General features: G+C 51.2%; 1 protein-coding gene across 2 annotated transcripts in view; it reads right to left on the reverse strand.

The window, feature by feature from the left end:
- Nucleotides 1-4,976: 4,976 nt before the first annotated feature.
- Nucleotides 4,977-16,415, reverse strand: part of LOC126510267 (keratin, type I cytoskeletal 19) — a 47,892-nt gene continuing 36,453 nt past the window's right edge. The window contains exons 1-6 of one of the 2 annotated variants that reach the window (XM_050156769.1): nt 9,256-9,762; nt 6,525-6,607; nt 6,179-6,335; nt 5,728-5,889; nt 5,491-5,616; nt 4,977-5,365 (exon numbers count right to left, since the gene is read on the reverse strand). In XM_050156769.1, the coding sequence (XP_050012726.1) occupies nt 5,111-5,365; nt 5,491-5,616; nt 5,728-5,889; nt 6,179-6,335; nt 6,525-6,607; nt 9,256-9,684 (1,212 nt within the window). In that variant the 5' untranslated portion in view covers nt 9,685-9,762 and the 3' untranslated portion in view covers nt 4,977-5,110. Of the gene's footprint in view, nt 5,366-5,490; nt 5,617-5,727; nt 5,890-6,178; nt 6,336-6,524; nt 6,608-9,255; nt 9,763-16,415 lie in introns of those variants that run through there. The other variant, XM_050156768.1, reaches the window with a different exon arrangement.

A 16,415-nucleotide genomic window follows, 5' to 3' on the forward strand; every position in this document is an offset into this window, starting at 1 on the left:
AACCAGACTTCAGTGTTGTCGCCCCTGGCCTGGGACTCCTTATATACCCTTAGGAGGGGGTGGGGGCCTCGCCTCCTCCCCCTGAGTGGAGCCAACTCCTCTGCCTTCCAGACAAACACAGCTGCCTGCACACCTCCATAAGGCTCACTTGTGGGGAAGTTTTCTTTTCTTTTTTTTTTTTTTCCTTAATGCAACAAAAGAGATGATTCAGAATTAATGGGGTTTTGCTCTAGGCCACATTTTAACACTTGGATTACAGGTTCATTTCTTACTCCAGGAAGAAGAGAGCGGCAAGAGCAAATCCTCAGCATAGCACAGCTCCCAGGGTCCTCTCGTGTCCCACCCTGTTAGAGCAGCCGGATCAGCTCTGTCCCCCACAGCTAGCGTGTGAGCCTCACCCCGAGGTAGACAGCTGCCTGCTCTCAGTTTCCTCCATCGCTGCTCTGTACTCCCTGCTCAAAGGCCCTGTGCATGAGCCTTCAAGACTTGGAAGTCCCTAGGAATGAGAACACAGGTGACCACAGGGCAGCCTGAGGATAGGGTCTCGAGTTAAGCTCCCACTAAGGTGACCAGAAAAGCCAGTCTCTGTCCCTCTTTCCCATCCCTGATGCCTGGGAATGTTCTCTCCTCTCACTAGCCCCCACCACTCCAATCTCAGAAGTCCCTCCTGCCTCTTCAGTTCCCCCCAACTCATGGTCCTGGCTAGTTGACAAAAGCCCAGAAGGCTCAGGTTGACAGGAGTCTGATTGATAATCCTGTCACCTGCCAACTGCACATGTCACTGAACCTCTGCTTGCTCCCAAGACGCGTTGGGGCAAACCCCTGCAGATAAGACTCGGGCAAGTTCCAGAAAGCCCCCGCCTTCTCCAGCAAGAGACATGTCCCTGCTTAGCAGGGCCAGATTAACCCCCATTTGCCTTGTCAACTGCTGCCAACTGGGGAGGGGCTGAGTTAGAGGCTCTGCGTGCCTAAGTGCTGGGAGGAAGGCGGGGGCAAGGGGGGCTGGCAAGCAGGTGGAAGGCATCAGAGCTCAGAAGCCAAGGAATCAGTCCCATGGAATACCAAGGCCGAAAAAGACAGGCACACACTCAGGAGGATCCTCTGCCACCGGTTCAATAGCGCTATTTCTCTAAGACGATGGCACTGTGGGTGGTGCCCCTCCTCATGGGGACTGCGAACGAAAAGGGAAGGTGGATAAGGGTCTGGCCCGCCTTGGGCCTGTGTTTAAACCCCATTTCTATCAATGGCTCCTGTGAAACACATGTCGCTTTTTAAGGCTTAGCTTCTTTGTGATATAGAACACTTTTATGGGATGTCCTGAGACTCAAGATTCCCATCCTGCCCCCCCCCAACTCCCCGAGTCATCCGTCGGAGGGGAGTGATGGCGGCAAGTCTGACACCTGAACCTCCTGAGAACCCTCCTCGGACTCGGAGCGTTCTCAGGCTGGGCCGCTCCAGGTAGCCATCAGATGACCCTTCTTTTGGCTGTAACAGGATAATCCTCTACTTCTACCCCAGACTTTCAGGACTGACAAAGTACTTTTGTATCCACAATCCCCTCTAATCCCATGACACAATGCACAACTGTGGCCCGAGTTTCAGAAGGGACAAAATTAAGACTCAAAGGGATGACGCTGTGAGCGAGCACAGGACCGCCCACCTGAAGAGGGGATTACCAGGACTCTGTCAGCCCTTTGAGAACCCCACTCCCACCCACCCACCCAAGCAAGATACAGAAAACTTTCCTGTTATCTGCACTGGATTAAAAGAGCTACAGGCCTCAGGTAGAGGGCTCCCCGGCAGCTTCACAGCAAGCCAGGCATCCTGGGGCTGGCCCCAGACAGTATAGTATTGTCTTATGGGTGGGAGGATATTGTCTTTTCCTTCCATAGAAAAATAATCAAACCAAGATCAGTCAGAGCTCATTAAAACCTCGGCAGACATGGCGGCCCCAGCAATTAACACAGAGAACAATTAATCTTCCATCACCCCCAGGGTGAGAGAGAACTGGACTCCAGCCAGCCTCTCTTCTGCGCCTTTACACCCCGCTAACAGCCCTTGGGGAGACTTTCCTTACATTCTCTGGCCCAAGTCAGGAGTGACACCTGCCTTCTTCTCTGGCCTAATTCAAAAGAAATCTCTAATCTTGGGGCTGGAGAGATGGCTCAGTCAATAGAGTATTCCCCACGCAAGTATGAAGATCTGAGGCAGGATCCCCAGTCCCCATGTAAGAGCCAGGTACGGTGCTAAAGGTTTATCCGCGCCCCCCCCCCAAGCACAGGGTTATAAACCCAAGGGGAGGGGAAGGAGAAGTAGAACACTGAAGCTCACTGGCCAGCCAGTCCAGCCCAGTCAGTGAGCTCCTGTCTCAGAGAACGGCCTTCTCTCAAAAACCAAGATAGAAAGCGATTGGAGAACAACTCTGGCCTTCACAAGCTTGCACACATGAAAGGAAGGAAATTAGAAAGGAAGGAAGAAAGGAAGGGAAGGAGGAAGGCCCTGATCTCAGTCCCAACAGCTACTGTAAGCACATATCTGGGTAAGGTTTAGAGCGTCTTCATCAGCAGCTTGGGAACATAGGTGCCTGTTTCTGGTCTTTGCCCACAGTAACCAAACAGGTGTCTCTGAAACAGGGCCTCCCTCCTTGAGATGAGGTCAGGCTGCCCACTGGGGTTTATCTCGGAGGTGACTTGGCCTCTCTGAGCCTGGATCGTGGTTCAAAATGGTTTGTCAGGGCCCGGCACCATAGTGAGCACATTAGCTCTCATCCCCACCTTCCCTGCCCTCTAGGTCAGCTCCAGAGCTAGAGTATTCAGCCTCTAGCCTTAGAGACTTGCCTTTCCATTTCTACCAGGGGTATGGCTCTGTGCAATGGATTAGCCTCTTTCTGAGCTTCCATCTATGCCGGGGAAATGGAAACAGCTCCATACCTAGACGTGACTGACGCATAAACAGAGCAAGGCGACTGATGGGAAATGTGTTGCAAACAGGGATAGCCATGATGATACCCACGATGGGAAGACCCAGCTCCACTGTCAGCCCCAGAGTTCCCCATAAACAGCTCTGGGGCTGAAAGAGCAAAGCCTTTCCATCCTGCACACACAAAGAAAGGCTTCGTCCCACACATCAAGCTGCATGCTCCTGTGCTGGTGACCCAGTCACCTGCCACACCTGTGTGGGCCTGCACCCCGCCCCACAGTCACATTCCAGGGTCCCCTGGGGCACAGGGAGGGTTTCTGTTTTGACAAGAGAAGCTTTCATAGGCAGGGACAAGGATCTCGGGGCAATCTGAGGCCGGGGTGCGGCCTGGCCTCTGCCACCCGTTCCAAAACCTTCTGCGAACTTACGTGATGGAAGACGACTGAGGGTATTGTAAGGCAGAGAAGGAGGCCATGGGGGTGGGCAGAAAAGGGGAGAGCAGGGCTCTGGGACCACACTTTTATAATCAGCCTTATGATTTGGAAAAAGCTAAGGTACGGAGACCCATGGGGGAAAGAAAGAAATAGTGCCTTGTTCAGGCACGGGCAACCAACGGCCTCAGATGAGGTACTGAGTAAGTCAAGGGTCTTTCACTTGTTGTTGCCCCCCCACAGGCACCCTGCAACCAAGGCCTTGTTTCATGGGTCCCTTGTTTACCCTGAATTGGCCTCAGCTCTTGGCAGCTCAACTGTAAACCACAAGGTCACCATACCTACCCAGGGGCAGAGCTGAACCAGGAAGCTACAATTTTGTTCCTTTGTGAGCTCAGGGCGGGTTCCAGACAAGGCAGGTTGGGGACCCAGGTGGGAGGTCTAGGTTACAACCCAGACCCATATTCCAGGCTCTGGGCCCAGGTAGGAGTTGGTGAGTGTTAAGGGGCTTATGCAGGGCTGCTGCGTGTAAGGAATGTGTTGGTACCTGCCAACAGACCTACACAGGCAAAGACACCCTCACCAGCCTTGCTTTAAACAGTGTCTAAACCCCAAAGTCCCAGTGTGGGTTAAGTAATGTGTCAGGACAAAACGCCTCGGGAGATCCCTATTCTGAGCCATCACATGGAACAAGGCTAGGAGAAATGATGTTAGCGCTAGGAGACCACCTGGCTCACAGTGGCGGAGAACTGGACCGCTTTCAAGCTAGCTCTGACTGTGTTGCATCGCCTGCGTGTAGCCTCAACCAGAGGTTTAGCTTCTCCGAGCTCACTCCCTGCTGTATAAAACGCAACTCATCCTACCTCTGGGGTTGTTTCTATTAACTGAACGTAGTAGGTGTTCAATCTGCATTCATTTCTTACACACATCCCAACCCAAGGGAGTGCAGTAGAAAGAAAACTAAGCCTGAGCCGGTTTCAATCATGCTTGTGAGGCTGGAGTGAGGAGTCTGGCAGCAGAGTCACTTACTGCACAACCATGAGGACCTGAGATCGGATGCCCAGCACCCGCCTGGAAAGCTGATGTGGGGCCACAAGATGATTTTGTGGGTAACGGCATGTGCCACCCAACCTGACAACCTGAGTTGGGTCCCTAGAACACATGTGGGTGGAAGGAGAGAGCTGACCCCTAACCTTCACATCCACACAGCCGCATGCTCGTGTGTGCACACCTCCGCACGCCACGTAAATAAGAAAGCAGGTGCAGCGTTGCACATCTGCAATCTCAACACAAGGGGGTGATTACAGAAGACACCTAATGTTAACCTCTGGTCTCACACACACACACACACACACGCACGCACACACACACACACACACACACGCACACACACATACACACGCACACCCCTCACTTTTGCCATGTATTGTAGCACTGACAGATGCACCGACCACGGGGCCTCTCTAAGCCCTACTCTACCTCTCTTAAATGGAGGCGAGACTGCTGTAAAGAGCAGGTTAGATACAAACCTGCACAAAGGGAAATTACCATCCCCATAGCAGTGTGCTCTTGTCCCCACTCCCTATGGTGGGACAAGGTGGACGTGGTTCAGATAAAACAAGAGGCTAAGACACGACCCATCACTCCATGGGCTACAATAAGCAAAGCATCATTGTGCCCCCGGAGAATAGTTTTATTGACAAGCCATGCCCCTCCCCAGGGGAGTCTCACTGACAGCAGGGCCGGAGCCCAGGATGGGCTCAGATGGCCTTGGGGGTGGGCAGGTTGTTGTAGTGGGCTTCCTGTCCCTCGAGCAGGCTCCTGTAAGTGGCGATCTCCTGCTCCAGCCTCGACTTGATGTCCATGAGCTGCTGATACTCGAGGTTCTGGCGCTCGGTGTCAGCGCGCACATCGCTCAACTGGGCTTCGATGCTGCTGATCACGCCCTGGATCTGTGCCAGCTGGGCTCCGTAGCGGGCCTCTGTCTCTGCCAGCGTGCCTTCCAGGGCGGCTTTCTGAGGGGAGGGAAAAGGGCCATGAGACAGCAGAGGCAGGTTCCTGAACACAGGTACCGCCACCAGCCGAGCTACCTGAGGTCGAAAGGGCACAAGTGTGCGGCCCGTAGGGTGGAAACACGTACCATGCTGAGTTGGGACTGCAGCTCAATCTCGAGACCCTGGAGGGTGCGTCGTAGGTCGGTGACTTCCGTCTTGCTTGCCTGGAGCTGCTCAGTGTGGACAGCGACCTCCTTGGTCAGCTCCTCGGTCTGTAACAGGACAGGTCAAGGAAAAAATAAGCAACAAGGCCTATCATTGCGTGGGGGAGTCAGGGTCTCTTTTCTCACCAACCCTACAGGACACAGCCATCCTCTGCATACCCGAGTGATGAACAAGGCTTCAGCATCCTTCCGGTTCTTCTCAGCCATGACCTCATATTGACTTCTCATGTCACTCAGGATCTTGGCTAGGTCGACACCTGGAGCAGAATCCACCTCCACACTGACCTGGCCACCCACCTGGCTCCTCAGGGCACTAATTTCCTGTAAAGACACCATAGAAGTGGGCATGTCAAGACCTACACATGCTGGAGCTGGACCAGGTCACTCCCCCAAGCCCTGAGCCAGAGAGGGTTTGTTTTGGAGGTGCCGATCTAGGAGCCAACACTGGAGAGTAATGTGATGGTCATCACGCCCGGGTGGGACTGAGACAAATGGTCACAAGCCAGGACCATTCTGATGATGTAAGAAATGAGATCATGGCCAGTGAGTCCAAGATAATGATGTCTCTCAGCTCTAGGACATGGTGGACAGAAGGCCCCGCTCGACCCACCTCCTCATGGTTCTTCTTCAGGTAGGCCAGTTCCTCCTTCAGGCCCTCAATCTGCATCTCCAGGTCGGTCCTGGCCAGGGTCAGCTCATCCAGCACACGGCGCAGGCCATTGATGTCAGCCTCCACACTCAGACGCAAGGCCTGCTCGGTCTCAAACCTTTCGAAGGAAATAGTTACAGTCAGACTAGTGCTGGCTCTGTGTCTCGGTCAACTTCCCCAGCGTTTAGGAGTCTGTGGGGGTTTGTTTCAATCCAACTCAAATCCACTGCACTGAGCACTATAAAGGCCAGGGTTGCTCCCAACCCACCACCCCAGCTTCTGAAGCTCCCAAAGCAGGGATACTTACTTGGTTCGGAAGTCATCTGCGGCCAGGCGGGCATTATCAATCTGCAGGACAATCTTGGAATTGTCAATGGTGGCACCAAGAATCTGGAAGGGAGGAGGCCAGAAGTTGGCACCAGTTTGACAAACCAGTGTTACCTATCCACTTTCTTCCCAGAGAAGGAGGGAGGAATGAATGAATGGGTCCCACTCCCTAAATGCTACCCTCCAGCCTGTTCTCTGGGAGGCTGATCCACAGCCCCTGAGCACACACTGCGAAAGAGATTGGGTGAAGGGAGTAGGGCAAAGAGGCAAATCCGGAAAGACATGTCTAAGGCTTGTGCAGGTAAAACTCAAAGTGGTCTGAAAGGGACCTATAAACCTGAAGCATGAAGCCTTGAGAATCGCTTATCCCACAGGGCGGGGGTGGCGCACACCTTTAATCCCAGCACTTGGGAGGCAGAGGCAGGAGGATTGCTGTGAGTCCGAGGCCAGCCTGGTTTGAGGAGGAGGAGGAGGAGGAGGAGGAGGAGGAAGAGGAGGAAGAGGAGGAAGAGGAGGAAGAAGAAGAAGAAGAAGAAGAAGAAGAAGAAGAAGAAGAAGAAGAAGAAGAAGAAGAAGAAGAAGAAGAAGCAGCTCTTATCCCTGCCTATATCCCACACTCAAAGCATATTCTGCCTTCCAGGGGGTTGGGGTTGGGGTATCTTTCATTGATCATCTACAATGTGCCAGGCACCTTGGGCACCTTACCCTTCAGAGTCACTCAGTCTCACTCCCACATCGGTACCACCCCGGTACCACCCCGGGAACAGAATTAGATATCCTGAGTTTCCCCAGTCTGAAAACTCTCTGATCTGAGTGGTACATTCAAATCATCCAAGTCACCACTGATTTAAATACCTGGGCTCAGTGTTTTCAAAGATCAGGTCATGACCACTCATTGTGACATCATTTGCAGGATTTGTTGTTGTTTTATGTTTTGTTTTGTTTGATTTGTTTTCATCTGGCTTGACTTTTCCAAACAGAGTCTCACTAGGTAACTCAGCTGGCATTAGCCTCATCATCCTCCTGCCTCTGCTTCCTAGTGCTGGGCTTATAGGTGTAAGCCACCATAGCTACATTGGTTGGGAAGGGGACGGAGAGGGCGATGGCTAAAGAAAACAGCAGGATATGAAAATCAGAGGAGACCACAGCAGAGTAAGAATTGCTTCTAGCTGGCCGTGGTGGCGTACGCCTCTAATCCCAGCACTCGGGAGACAGAGGCAGGAGAATCTCTGTGAGTTCAAGGCCAGCCTGGTCTACAGAGTGAATTCCCAGGACAGCGAAGGTTGTTACACAGAGAAACCCTGTCTCAAACTTAAAAATGAGTTGCCTCCAGATACATCTGCTGTGGGCATGTGAAAGGGGACAAGACAGGAAAAAAGGGTGCTTCCTGCTGTGTTAAAAAAAAAAAAACAACACTACTCTCACAAAGAATAAATAAAAAAATAAAATAAAAAGAAAACACTACTCTCACTGTTTGATTGGCATCTCTAGCATCAGTGCCCAACACCATGCTGGGTACAGGCAGCACTGGAAAATGCTCTAGAGAACTGAATGATGGGATATCTAGCGGGGAGGGAGCTGTTAAATGCTTCCCTGGTCTCTGGTACATTTCTTCAGGACTCAGCTCTTCCCTAGAAGGGAAGACCACGCCCCATCCTACAGGCCTGTGTTTCAGACAGACCTGGTTGCCTTCTCTGTACCTGGTACTTCAAGAGAGAGTATACATAACCCCTCCCTGTCTCTCATTTGCTAAAACAGTTTTTTTTTTAATTTTTCTTTTCTCTTGTTTTGTTTCATGTTAGGGGTTTTCCTGTTTGTTTGTTTGTTTGTTTGTTTGTTTGTTTGTTTGGAGCTTTTGTTGGGGAGGGGATTAGAGAGATTCACATAGCCCTGACTTGTCTCACGTTAGCATGTAGCTGAGCCAGGAACTCAGCCTCTATCTAACCCAGCGATTCTCAACCTGTGGGTCACAACATTTACTGTTCATAACAGTAGTAAAATTACAGTTATGAAGTAGCAACAAAAGTGATTTTATAGTTGGGGGTCAACACAGCGTGAGGAACCATGCGTATTAAAGGGTCTCACATTAGAACTGTAGAAAACCTCCGCTCTAGCCTCTACCTCCCCGTTGCTCACAGGGATTACAGGCCTGAGCTACCATGCCTGACTAGAAATTTTTTTGAGACGTGGGGGGGGGTGTCTATGCAGCCCCCAGCTCTTCCATTCTTCCTAGAGCTCCTTGTGAGCCTGGGTGGTCCTCTGGGCTGGAGAAGAGGGGGAGGAGGGCTGGTGTGAAGAAAACCAGACGCTCACTATCGAGAAAAGAATGCTGAAAACTCCTTGAGTCGCTGGCTCAGATGAACCAAGAATCCCACAGACTAATATCCCGGTCCCCAGCCGAGGCTATGGCTCGCAGCCTCCAGCTCTGGGCAACCCACAGCTGTGTGGCATTGCTCTCTCTTTGGATATTCCTGACCCTCTCTCCAAGCAGGTTCCCCACCACCCCTGAAGGCCCCACCCACTTACCTGTCCGGCTCGGCTTCTTCCACCCCGCCTCCACTCGAGTTCCAGGGTCCAGCCCAGCCTTTCTGCCCCACCCTGCCGGTTCTCCCACGATGTTGTAACGGGTTTGCCCGCCCGCAGGCTGAGTTTCCGCCACTTCCCTGCCCAACCCCAGCAAATGCGCCTCCCAGGGCCCGGCCGCTGCCCACCTTGTCGCGCAGGTCCTGGATGGTCTTGAAGTAGTGGCTGTAATCGCGGGAGGGTCCGGGCCCCTGCTTCTGGTACCAGTCACGGATCTTCACCTCCAGCTCGCCGTTGGCCTGCTCCAGGGCGCGCACCTTGTCCAAGTAGGAGGCGAGGCGATCGTTGAGGTTCTGCATGGTGACCTTTTCGTTGCCAGCCAGCAGCCCATCGGACACAGCCAGAGTCCCACCGAAACTTCCGCCGTAGCCTCCGCCATAGTTCCCGGAGGACGAGGTCACGATACGGGTAGAGGACACGGACACACCGCGGCCACCTGAACCCCCGTGGATGCTGGGTGCACGGAAAACACCCCCTGACCCAAAGCGCACCGAGCCTCCGCCCATTCCCCCGAAAGAAGAGGTGGCTGACGACTGGCGATAGCTATAGGAAGTCATGGTGAGGAGGAAAACTTTAGCGTAGAGACAGGGGACGCAGGCCTGAGAGCAGCTGACCGCAAGAGGAGTGGCAAGGCCCTCACCTGGGGCTTTTTATGCCCCAGGCGGGAGGGGGATGGAGTTGTTGCAGGGGCGGGTATCAGGAATTTCCAAGCTCCTGAGTACAAATAAAGGCGCTCTCCCCATTGGTCAATTCCTGGCGACTCTGGCCCTACCTCTCCCCTCCCAAGAGCCAGAGGCCCCAGTCCTCCCCACAGCTGCCCCACCCCAGGCCACTCCAAGACAGAACGAACCCATTCTGACTCCTCAGCCCCCCACTACACAGGCTTAGACAACACTGACTTCCGGAATGACAGTATCACCGTGGCCCTTTAAGACCTCCAAGAATGTGACACCCGCAGGAATGACACCCCTTTGAGCCCCCACTCAATAACTTCTTTAAAAGTGCCCCCTTTGGAATTATGCTAATAAATCCCTCCCTCCATGTGATCATTAACACACACACACACACACACACCAGATTTTTATACACCACTGGAAATAACAGCCTCTCAGAGTCCCCCTGGTGGCAGAGACCACCACCCCAATTCCCCATTCGTTCCCTCTTGACAAAGACAGATCCTGTTCCTTGACTGTCTGAGGCAAAGTTGCCCCACCCTGCTGTAGCCACACAAAGCCATAGGTGACAATAGATACAGCTTCAGGAAACAGATACACAAGGCTGCCAGAGTGGCTTCTCCACTGTGTAGGTGCTTAAACCTCACCTCCAACATGGTTGACCCAGCTCAGAAACTCAACTCTCACACCCACAGGGACATCTCCCTACCCCAGTCTCAAGATGACACATTTAGCAAGACCTCTGAGTGTCTTTAATATTCCCATGATGAGGACTCTGAGCCTGGCAGAGGCTGATTGCTTGTGCATGAGGCATTTGGCACCTGCCACCCAGAGAGAGAAATGGAATGGAACCTGCCCTCCTTGGGCAGTTCTGGGGTGTTAAACAGTGTGTTCAAATGGGGAAGGCTGAATCCAGAGGACCTCAGAAACCTCCTTAGAACAGAGGGGAAGGGGGAAGTGGACTAAAATCAGCAACACGGAGTGGAGCATCTCCACTTCCAGCCCCCAGTGCAACAATTCCAGACCCTTCTTGCTAGATCTCTTCCTTGGGCCAGGCTCCCTGATCCATACTGTGGGGCTCTTCAACAGCTTCACCCCCGAGTTCCTGCCCACGCCATCTCACTAGTCCTTAGCAGTGTCCCCATGGTACCTTCTAGTTTTGTCAGCGTTGTTTCTGTCTCAGGACAGAAATTCTGGGCCTCCTGAAAGGGGGGTTAGGGAGATGGGGAGACAGGTCAGCCGCTCCCTGTCTCCAAGCCCTGTTAACTCCCATGAAATGAAATGAAATGAAATGAAATGAAATGAAATGAAATGAAATGAAATGAAATGAAAAGTGTTCAAAGCCAGTTCTCTCTTTTGAAGAGCCATTTCTCTAAAACCCAGCAAACTGCCTTCTAGTCACCATCTTCTCCAGGAAGAAGGCAGCAACAGCGTGAGCGCGCGCGCGCGCACACACACACACACACACACACACACACACACATACACACACTACCATAGTCATACATGACTATAAATTAGGGAATCCGTTGTAGAAGGGCCCTAGGGGGTCACGAAACAGGGCGGTAACTGAATCTCCATAAAGGTTTTAGTGGCTAAGGTGAGCTGGCCACTGTGAGTCATTCCTTATCTGGCCCTGAGGAGGAGGCCTGCTTCCTGGGAGAGGTGAAGGAGGAGATTGGCCAGCTAGTTAGTTACGCAGCTCCATGTTTCCGGCATAGCGTATAGCAACCAGTATTTCCGCCTGACTGAGGGGTCTTGGGAAGGGGTTTTGTATCCAGAAACAACAGTACCAGGAAGAGGTCTGTGCTCTGAGCTTCCTCGGCATCTAAGGAGGTCTCTGTCCACTCCTGCCACAGTGACATTACCCTGGGTGCAATATTACAAAGCCTTTTCAGAACTCTCTGCAGCCCATCTTAAAGATAAGGAAACCACTCCATGCGAGGCAGTAACTGCCAGAGATCCACAACCAAGATTGTCTGGATTCCAACCTCTTGACCCCAGCCCCACACAACCTGGCATTCTGAGTGTGGGAGACTTTGCTCACCCTTCCAAGAGTGAGCAGCCCACAAAGAACTCTTTAAGGTTCCAACAATCAGTCCCAGACTAGCCTGCGATTCTGGTCACTGAGGGCCCAGCCAGAGAGAAGACCCTGCTCCCTCTCTCTGGTCTCAGCAGTGTTTAACCCAGAACTCAGTGGCTTGTGAAGAACTTAATCAGAGCACCTAGCAGGAAGTGAACACTCAAATGGTTTCATTATTATTATTTTATTATATAAAATTATTAGTATTAAATAATATGTGGGTGCCATAATTATAATTACTAGTATCATTATCTAACTCTGTTTAATAGAACCATAGGCTCTTTTGTCTGGTGACTCTTAGCAGTAGCCCCAAATGACATGAAAGGCTGGTCCAACCCAAGAGTGCTCAGCGAAGTAAGGTGAGGTGTCTTACTTAGATCTACTGAGTGCCTACTGAGATCGCCTCCTAAGTCCTGGCTATCAGGTAGAGATCCTACATCTCCATCTGGACATATTCTAGAAGTCTCTTCCAGTGAGCAAAGACTTCTACATCTCCCAGGAAAGCCATTAACGGTAGGGAACTTTCCTAATCCCTGCAAAAATGAAGAAAGGTTTGGGGGCTGCTGGGAGTGAGCGCACCCAGGTAGAAATAGCGTGGGATGAGAACAATGACCGCATGGTGACAAGATAATAATGAAGGTGACAATGCATACACTGTCTCAAGTAACCTGTAGTCACAAAGCTGGGGCTCAAAAGGCCAACAACTGATCCAAAGTCCCACGAATAAGAGGTGGACCTAGGCATCAGGCACAGATCTTTAGCCCCCCCTAGAGCCACAGTCCCAGCCATTATGGCTTTTTCTGATTTCACTGGGCAGAGGTCAAGGTGCTTTCCTCCACTGGCCTGGAGAAGGACTTGTCCAGTTAAGGAGGTTGTAGTTTCACGCACCGAGGTCCTCACTGTCCCTTTCTGCTCCTGTCCAGTCATTTGGTAAGTCACTGGAGCGTTGGAGCGCAGTTCCTCCCCCAAGTTCAGCCTAGCAGAAGGGATAGACTCATGCTGGAGAGGAAAAAGGTAGACTTGAGGAAAATTTCACGGAGTCAGCTGCAGATTAAGCTAACAGCCCCGTTACCTAGGGGACAATGCTCTTCTCTGGAGACCATCAACCCTGAGCACTCAAAGGCCCTCTCATTCTGTCATTCACTGGACACGCACCAAGCCCCTTCATCCACACCTGGCATGTTGCTAGGTTCTGAGATACAGGTGCAAACACAAGCTTTTCCTGTCACTAAGAGTCTGATGTACATAAGGGGTTAGGGACAGAGACAGATGAGCTTTGAATGAAATGGTGGCCCACACCTGTGATACTAGCGCTCAAGACACTGAGGCAGGAAGATTGCTCTGTCTGAAGCCAGCTGGGTTATAATGAGATCTGGCTTAAAAAGGGGAAAAAAGGAAGGAGAAAAAGAAAAAAAGTGAAAGAGCAAATTGGATGTCAGCCCCTTTCTAAAGCCCTGAAGAGACAAGAAGGATGCCTTAAGACAGCGAGAGCCTGCAGAAGATGAGTAATCTCAAAAAACGGGAGCTGTAGTAGGAGAGGCTCCAAGACCTAAGGTGTAGGGGGAAAAAAAGAGCGGGAAACCCAGAGGAGGTGGGGAATCCAGGGCACCAAATCTCTGCAAGTTTTCATCAGTAACACTGGGCCCCCACTTAAACCCCATCCCCAATGAAAGAAGCCAGGTGACCTCCTCTCTCCATCCCAGGAAAAGATGCAAGATTCACTCCCCACCCCACCCCACACCCACACCCACCCCCGCCATCTGCAATGAATGCGAAGGGATGGTTGGGTGGGTGGTTGGCTTCCTGTTTTGAAGACAGGATCTCATGTAGCTCAGGGTGGCCTGTAATCACAGAGGATCTTGAACTTCTGTTCCTGTTGCCTCTACTTTCCAGGTACTGAGTTTTCAGGCAGGCTGGAGAGGTGGCTAAGTCATTCAACGCCAGACTCACCACCAAAAGTATAAGAGATTTCAGGCATACGCCATTATACTTAGTTCTATGCAGTGCTGGAAATCTAACACAGGGCCTGGTTCACCTTCAGCAATCGTTCTAGCGACTGAGCCACATCCCCAGTCAAAAATTGCAGAATTCCATCTCGTCAAGTGTTGGGAAAGCTGCAGGCCGGTGAGTTGCAGCAGCCATGTGACAGGTAACTTCTCTAGGGGGCCGCCGTTTTTAAAAACTCCCACAAACCACCTGCTCGAGTCTTTTTACTTGCCCCCAGAGACTGCCCTGAGCTGTATTCAGGAAGACACACAAAAGGGAGAGTCTCTGAAGCCTGGTTGCAATCGTGAGAAGACAGAAACAATTGCAAATGAGCAGACAGCTACGTACACAACATCTAGGGAGGAACGGGGGCGGAAATCAAACAGAATGAGTAATGTCAACATTCAGCGGCTCAGAAAACCCTAAGAACAGGTTGCTGCGTATAATAAACGCAGTGGGAGGCCATGGCACACGATATGATGAATGCACCTTGGCATACGGCTGGAAGATGACTTTTTGCTGCAGGAGCAGATGAATACAGACGGAAGCATGTGGGCAAGGAGAAGTACAGATTGGCTGGAGAGGTTTCTCCAGGGAGACGTGGATTAGAGAAGTCAAAATCCACCTGCGTGGTTTTCATTTTTGCAAGGATGTATCTGTGCAATATTTATTTATTTAAGTTAAATACTGTCTCAGAAACACTGTCTAATTGACTTTTGGAGCTGGCTGCGTTGGTAGAGTTTGCCACACAAGCCTGAGACCCTGAGTTAGAGCCTGTGGTGGTTGGAATGGGATGTCTTGTATAGTCTTGGGCATTTGAATACTTGGTCCCCTGCTGATGGTGCTCTTTGGGGGTAGCTTAGAAGGTTCCTCGTTGGAGGAACTACGTCCCTGGCAGAGGTTCCAAAGTCTTGGGCTGGTCTCAGTTTGCTCTCTCCGCTTCATGCCTGCAGTTCAAGATGGGGGCCTTCAGCCTCTGCTCCAGACATCATGTCTGCTACTTTCTGCCATGCTTTCCATCCATGAGGGACACTTCTCCCTCTGGAACCATAAGACAAATGAGCCCGCCCTTCTGTAGGTTTCCTTGGCAATGGTGTTTTATCACAGCAATATAAAAATGACTAACAGAGCCAAAGAAATCATGTTACTAAGTAAATAAAGCCAGGCATGGTGGTGCAAACTTGTAATCTCCATGCTAGGAGCAGAAACAAGTGGATCCCTGGGGTTTGCTTCCCAGCCAGTCTAATCTACTCCATACTGATAACGACCCTGTCTCAGAAATTATACCTACCTACCTTGCTACCAACATACATAAATACATACATGCATATATGCAGGCATATGAATGGTTCCTGAAGAACTGAAGAATGAATGATAGATACCAGAGTTGCTTCTGGCTTCTGTACCCATACGTATATGTGCACATGCACACACATACACATACACAAAGAAAAATTAGAATTAGCTGCATCCAATACAATACCACCCTCTTCCCTCACCATGTGCACCCCTACATCCCAATGACACATAAGTCCTGATCTAGAAAAAAACAGGGTGTTTTAGGAAAAGAAACAGGTATGGGAGAGGCCCCCCTGGCCAGCCCTGGTTCTTTGGAGCTGGTTTTAGAGGGCAGAGAAAATCTTGATAAAGTCAAGAGGGGTCTGGAGAATCTGATAGTAGGTAGACTCTTAAGGCCCCTGGGACTTTGACCCAGAGGAAGAGTCTTTCTTGCTCTGATTCCCCAAAAGTCAGAAGCAATGGTGGCATTGTCAGGCCCCTCAGGCATACAAACACTGGACAAGAAGGATCCAGGTGGTGCTTCTGAACCCCACAGGAATGAAGTTGGCACAGGTCACAGTGTACCCTTCATGGGCCAGCCGCCACCTTGTTGGCACCTGAAAGACAGCCCTTCAGAGACTGTATTAAACAACCGAGGAATCTTAGGGGGCACTGGAGCGGTTAGTCACCACGTGGGTCACCATGCACCAGACCATAGTACTCAGACCACCAGCCATCAACATTCTGAGGGTGTGAGAGTCATCTCGGCTCCTTCGAGCACAGGAGCAAGAAACCCAAGGTTCAGGTGAGACTTATTTACCAGACCAGAGCTGACATCAAAGGCTTAAGAAAGAAGAACACTGTGAGGGCAGGCGCAAAGGCTGAGCAGCTTAAAAGCACTTGTTTCTGTAGAAGACCTGAGTTTGTTCCCAGCACCCTCGTGGTGACTCACAACCATCTGTAACTCCAGGTCCGAGGGACCCAATGTCTTCTTCTATCTCCAAGGGCACCAGGCACACGTGTGACACACATGAATTTACAGGTAAAACACACACATAAATTGTAAAAAAAAAAAAATTAAAGAATAAAACCCTGTGAACAGAAGCGCCACACCCCTGCAGGGGAATGAGGTCCTTCTTCATCCGAAGAGAATTTATCTAACTTGGCCTACTGGGTTGCTATTTTCTGGAATAGGGTTCAAAGGAGCAGCTCTTATCTTGAGGCAGTAAATTTGATAATGCCATGCATCCTCTCTGGGACCAGCCCT

The sequence above is a fragment of the Alexandromys fortis genome, unplaced genomic scaffold (assembly GCF_014885135.2).
Source record: "Alexandromys fortis isolate MF-2015 unplaced genomic scaffold, M_Fortis_MF-2015_v1.1 scaffold_31, whole genome shotgun sequence".
Taxonomy (NCBI): domain Eukaryota; kingdom Metazoa; phylum Chordata; class Mammalia; order Rodentia; family Cricetidae; genus Alexandromys; species Alexandromys fortis.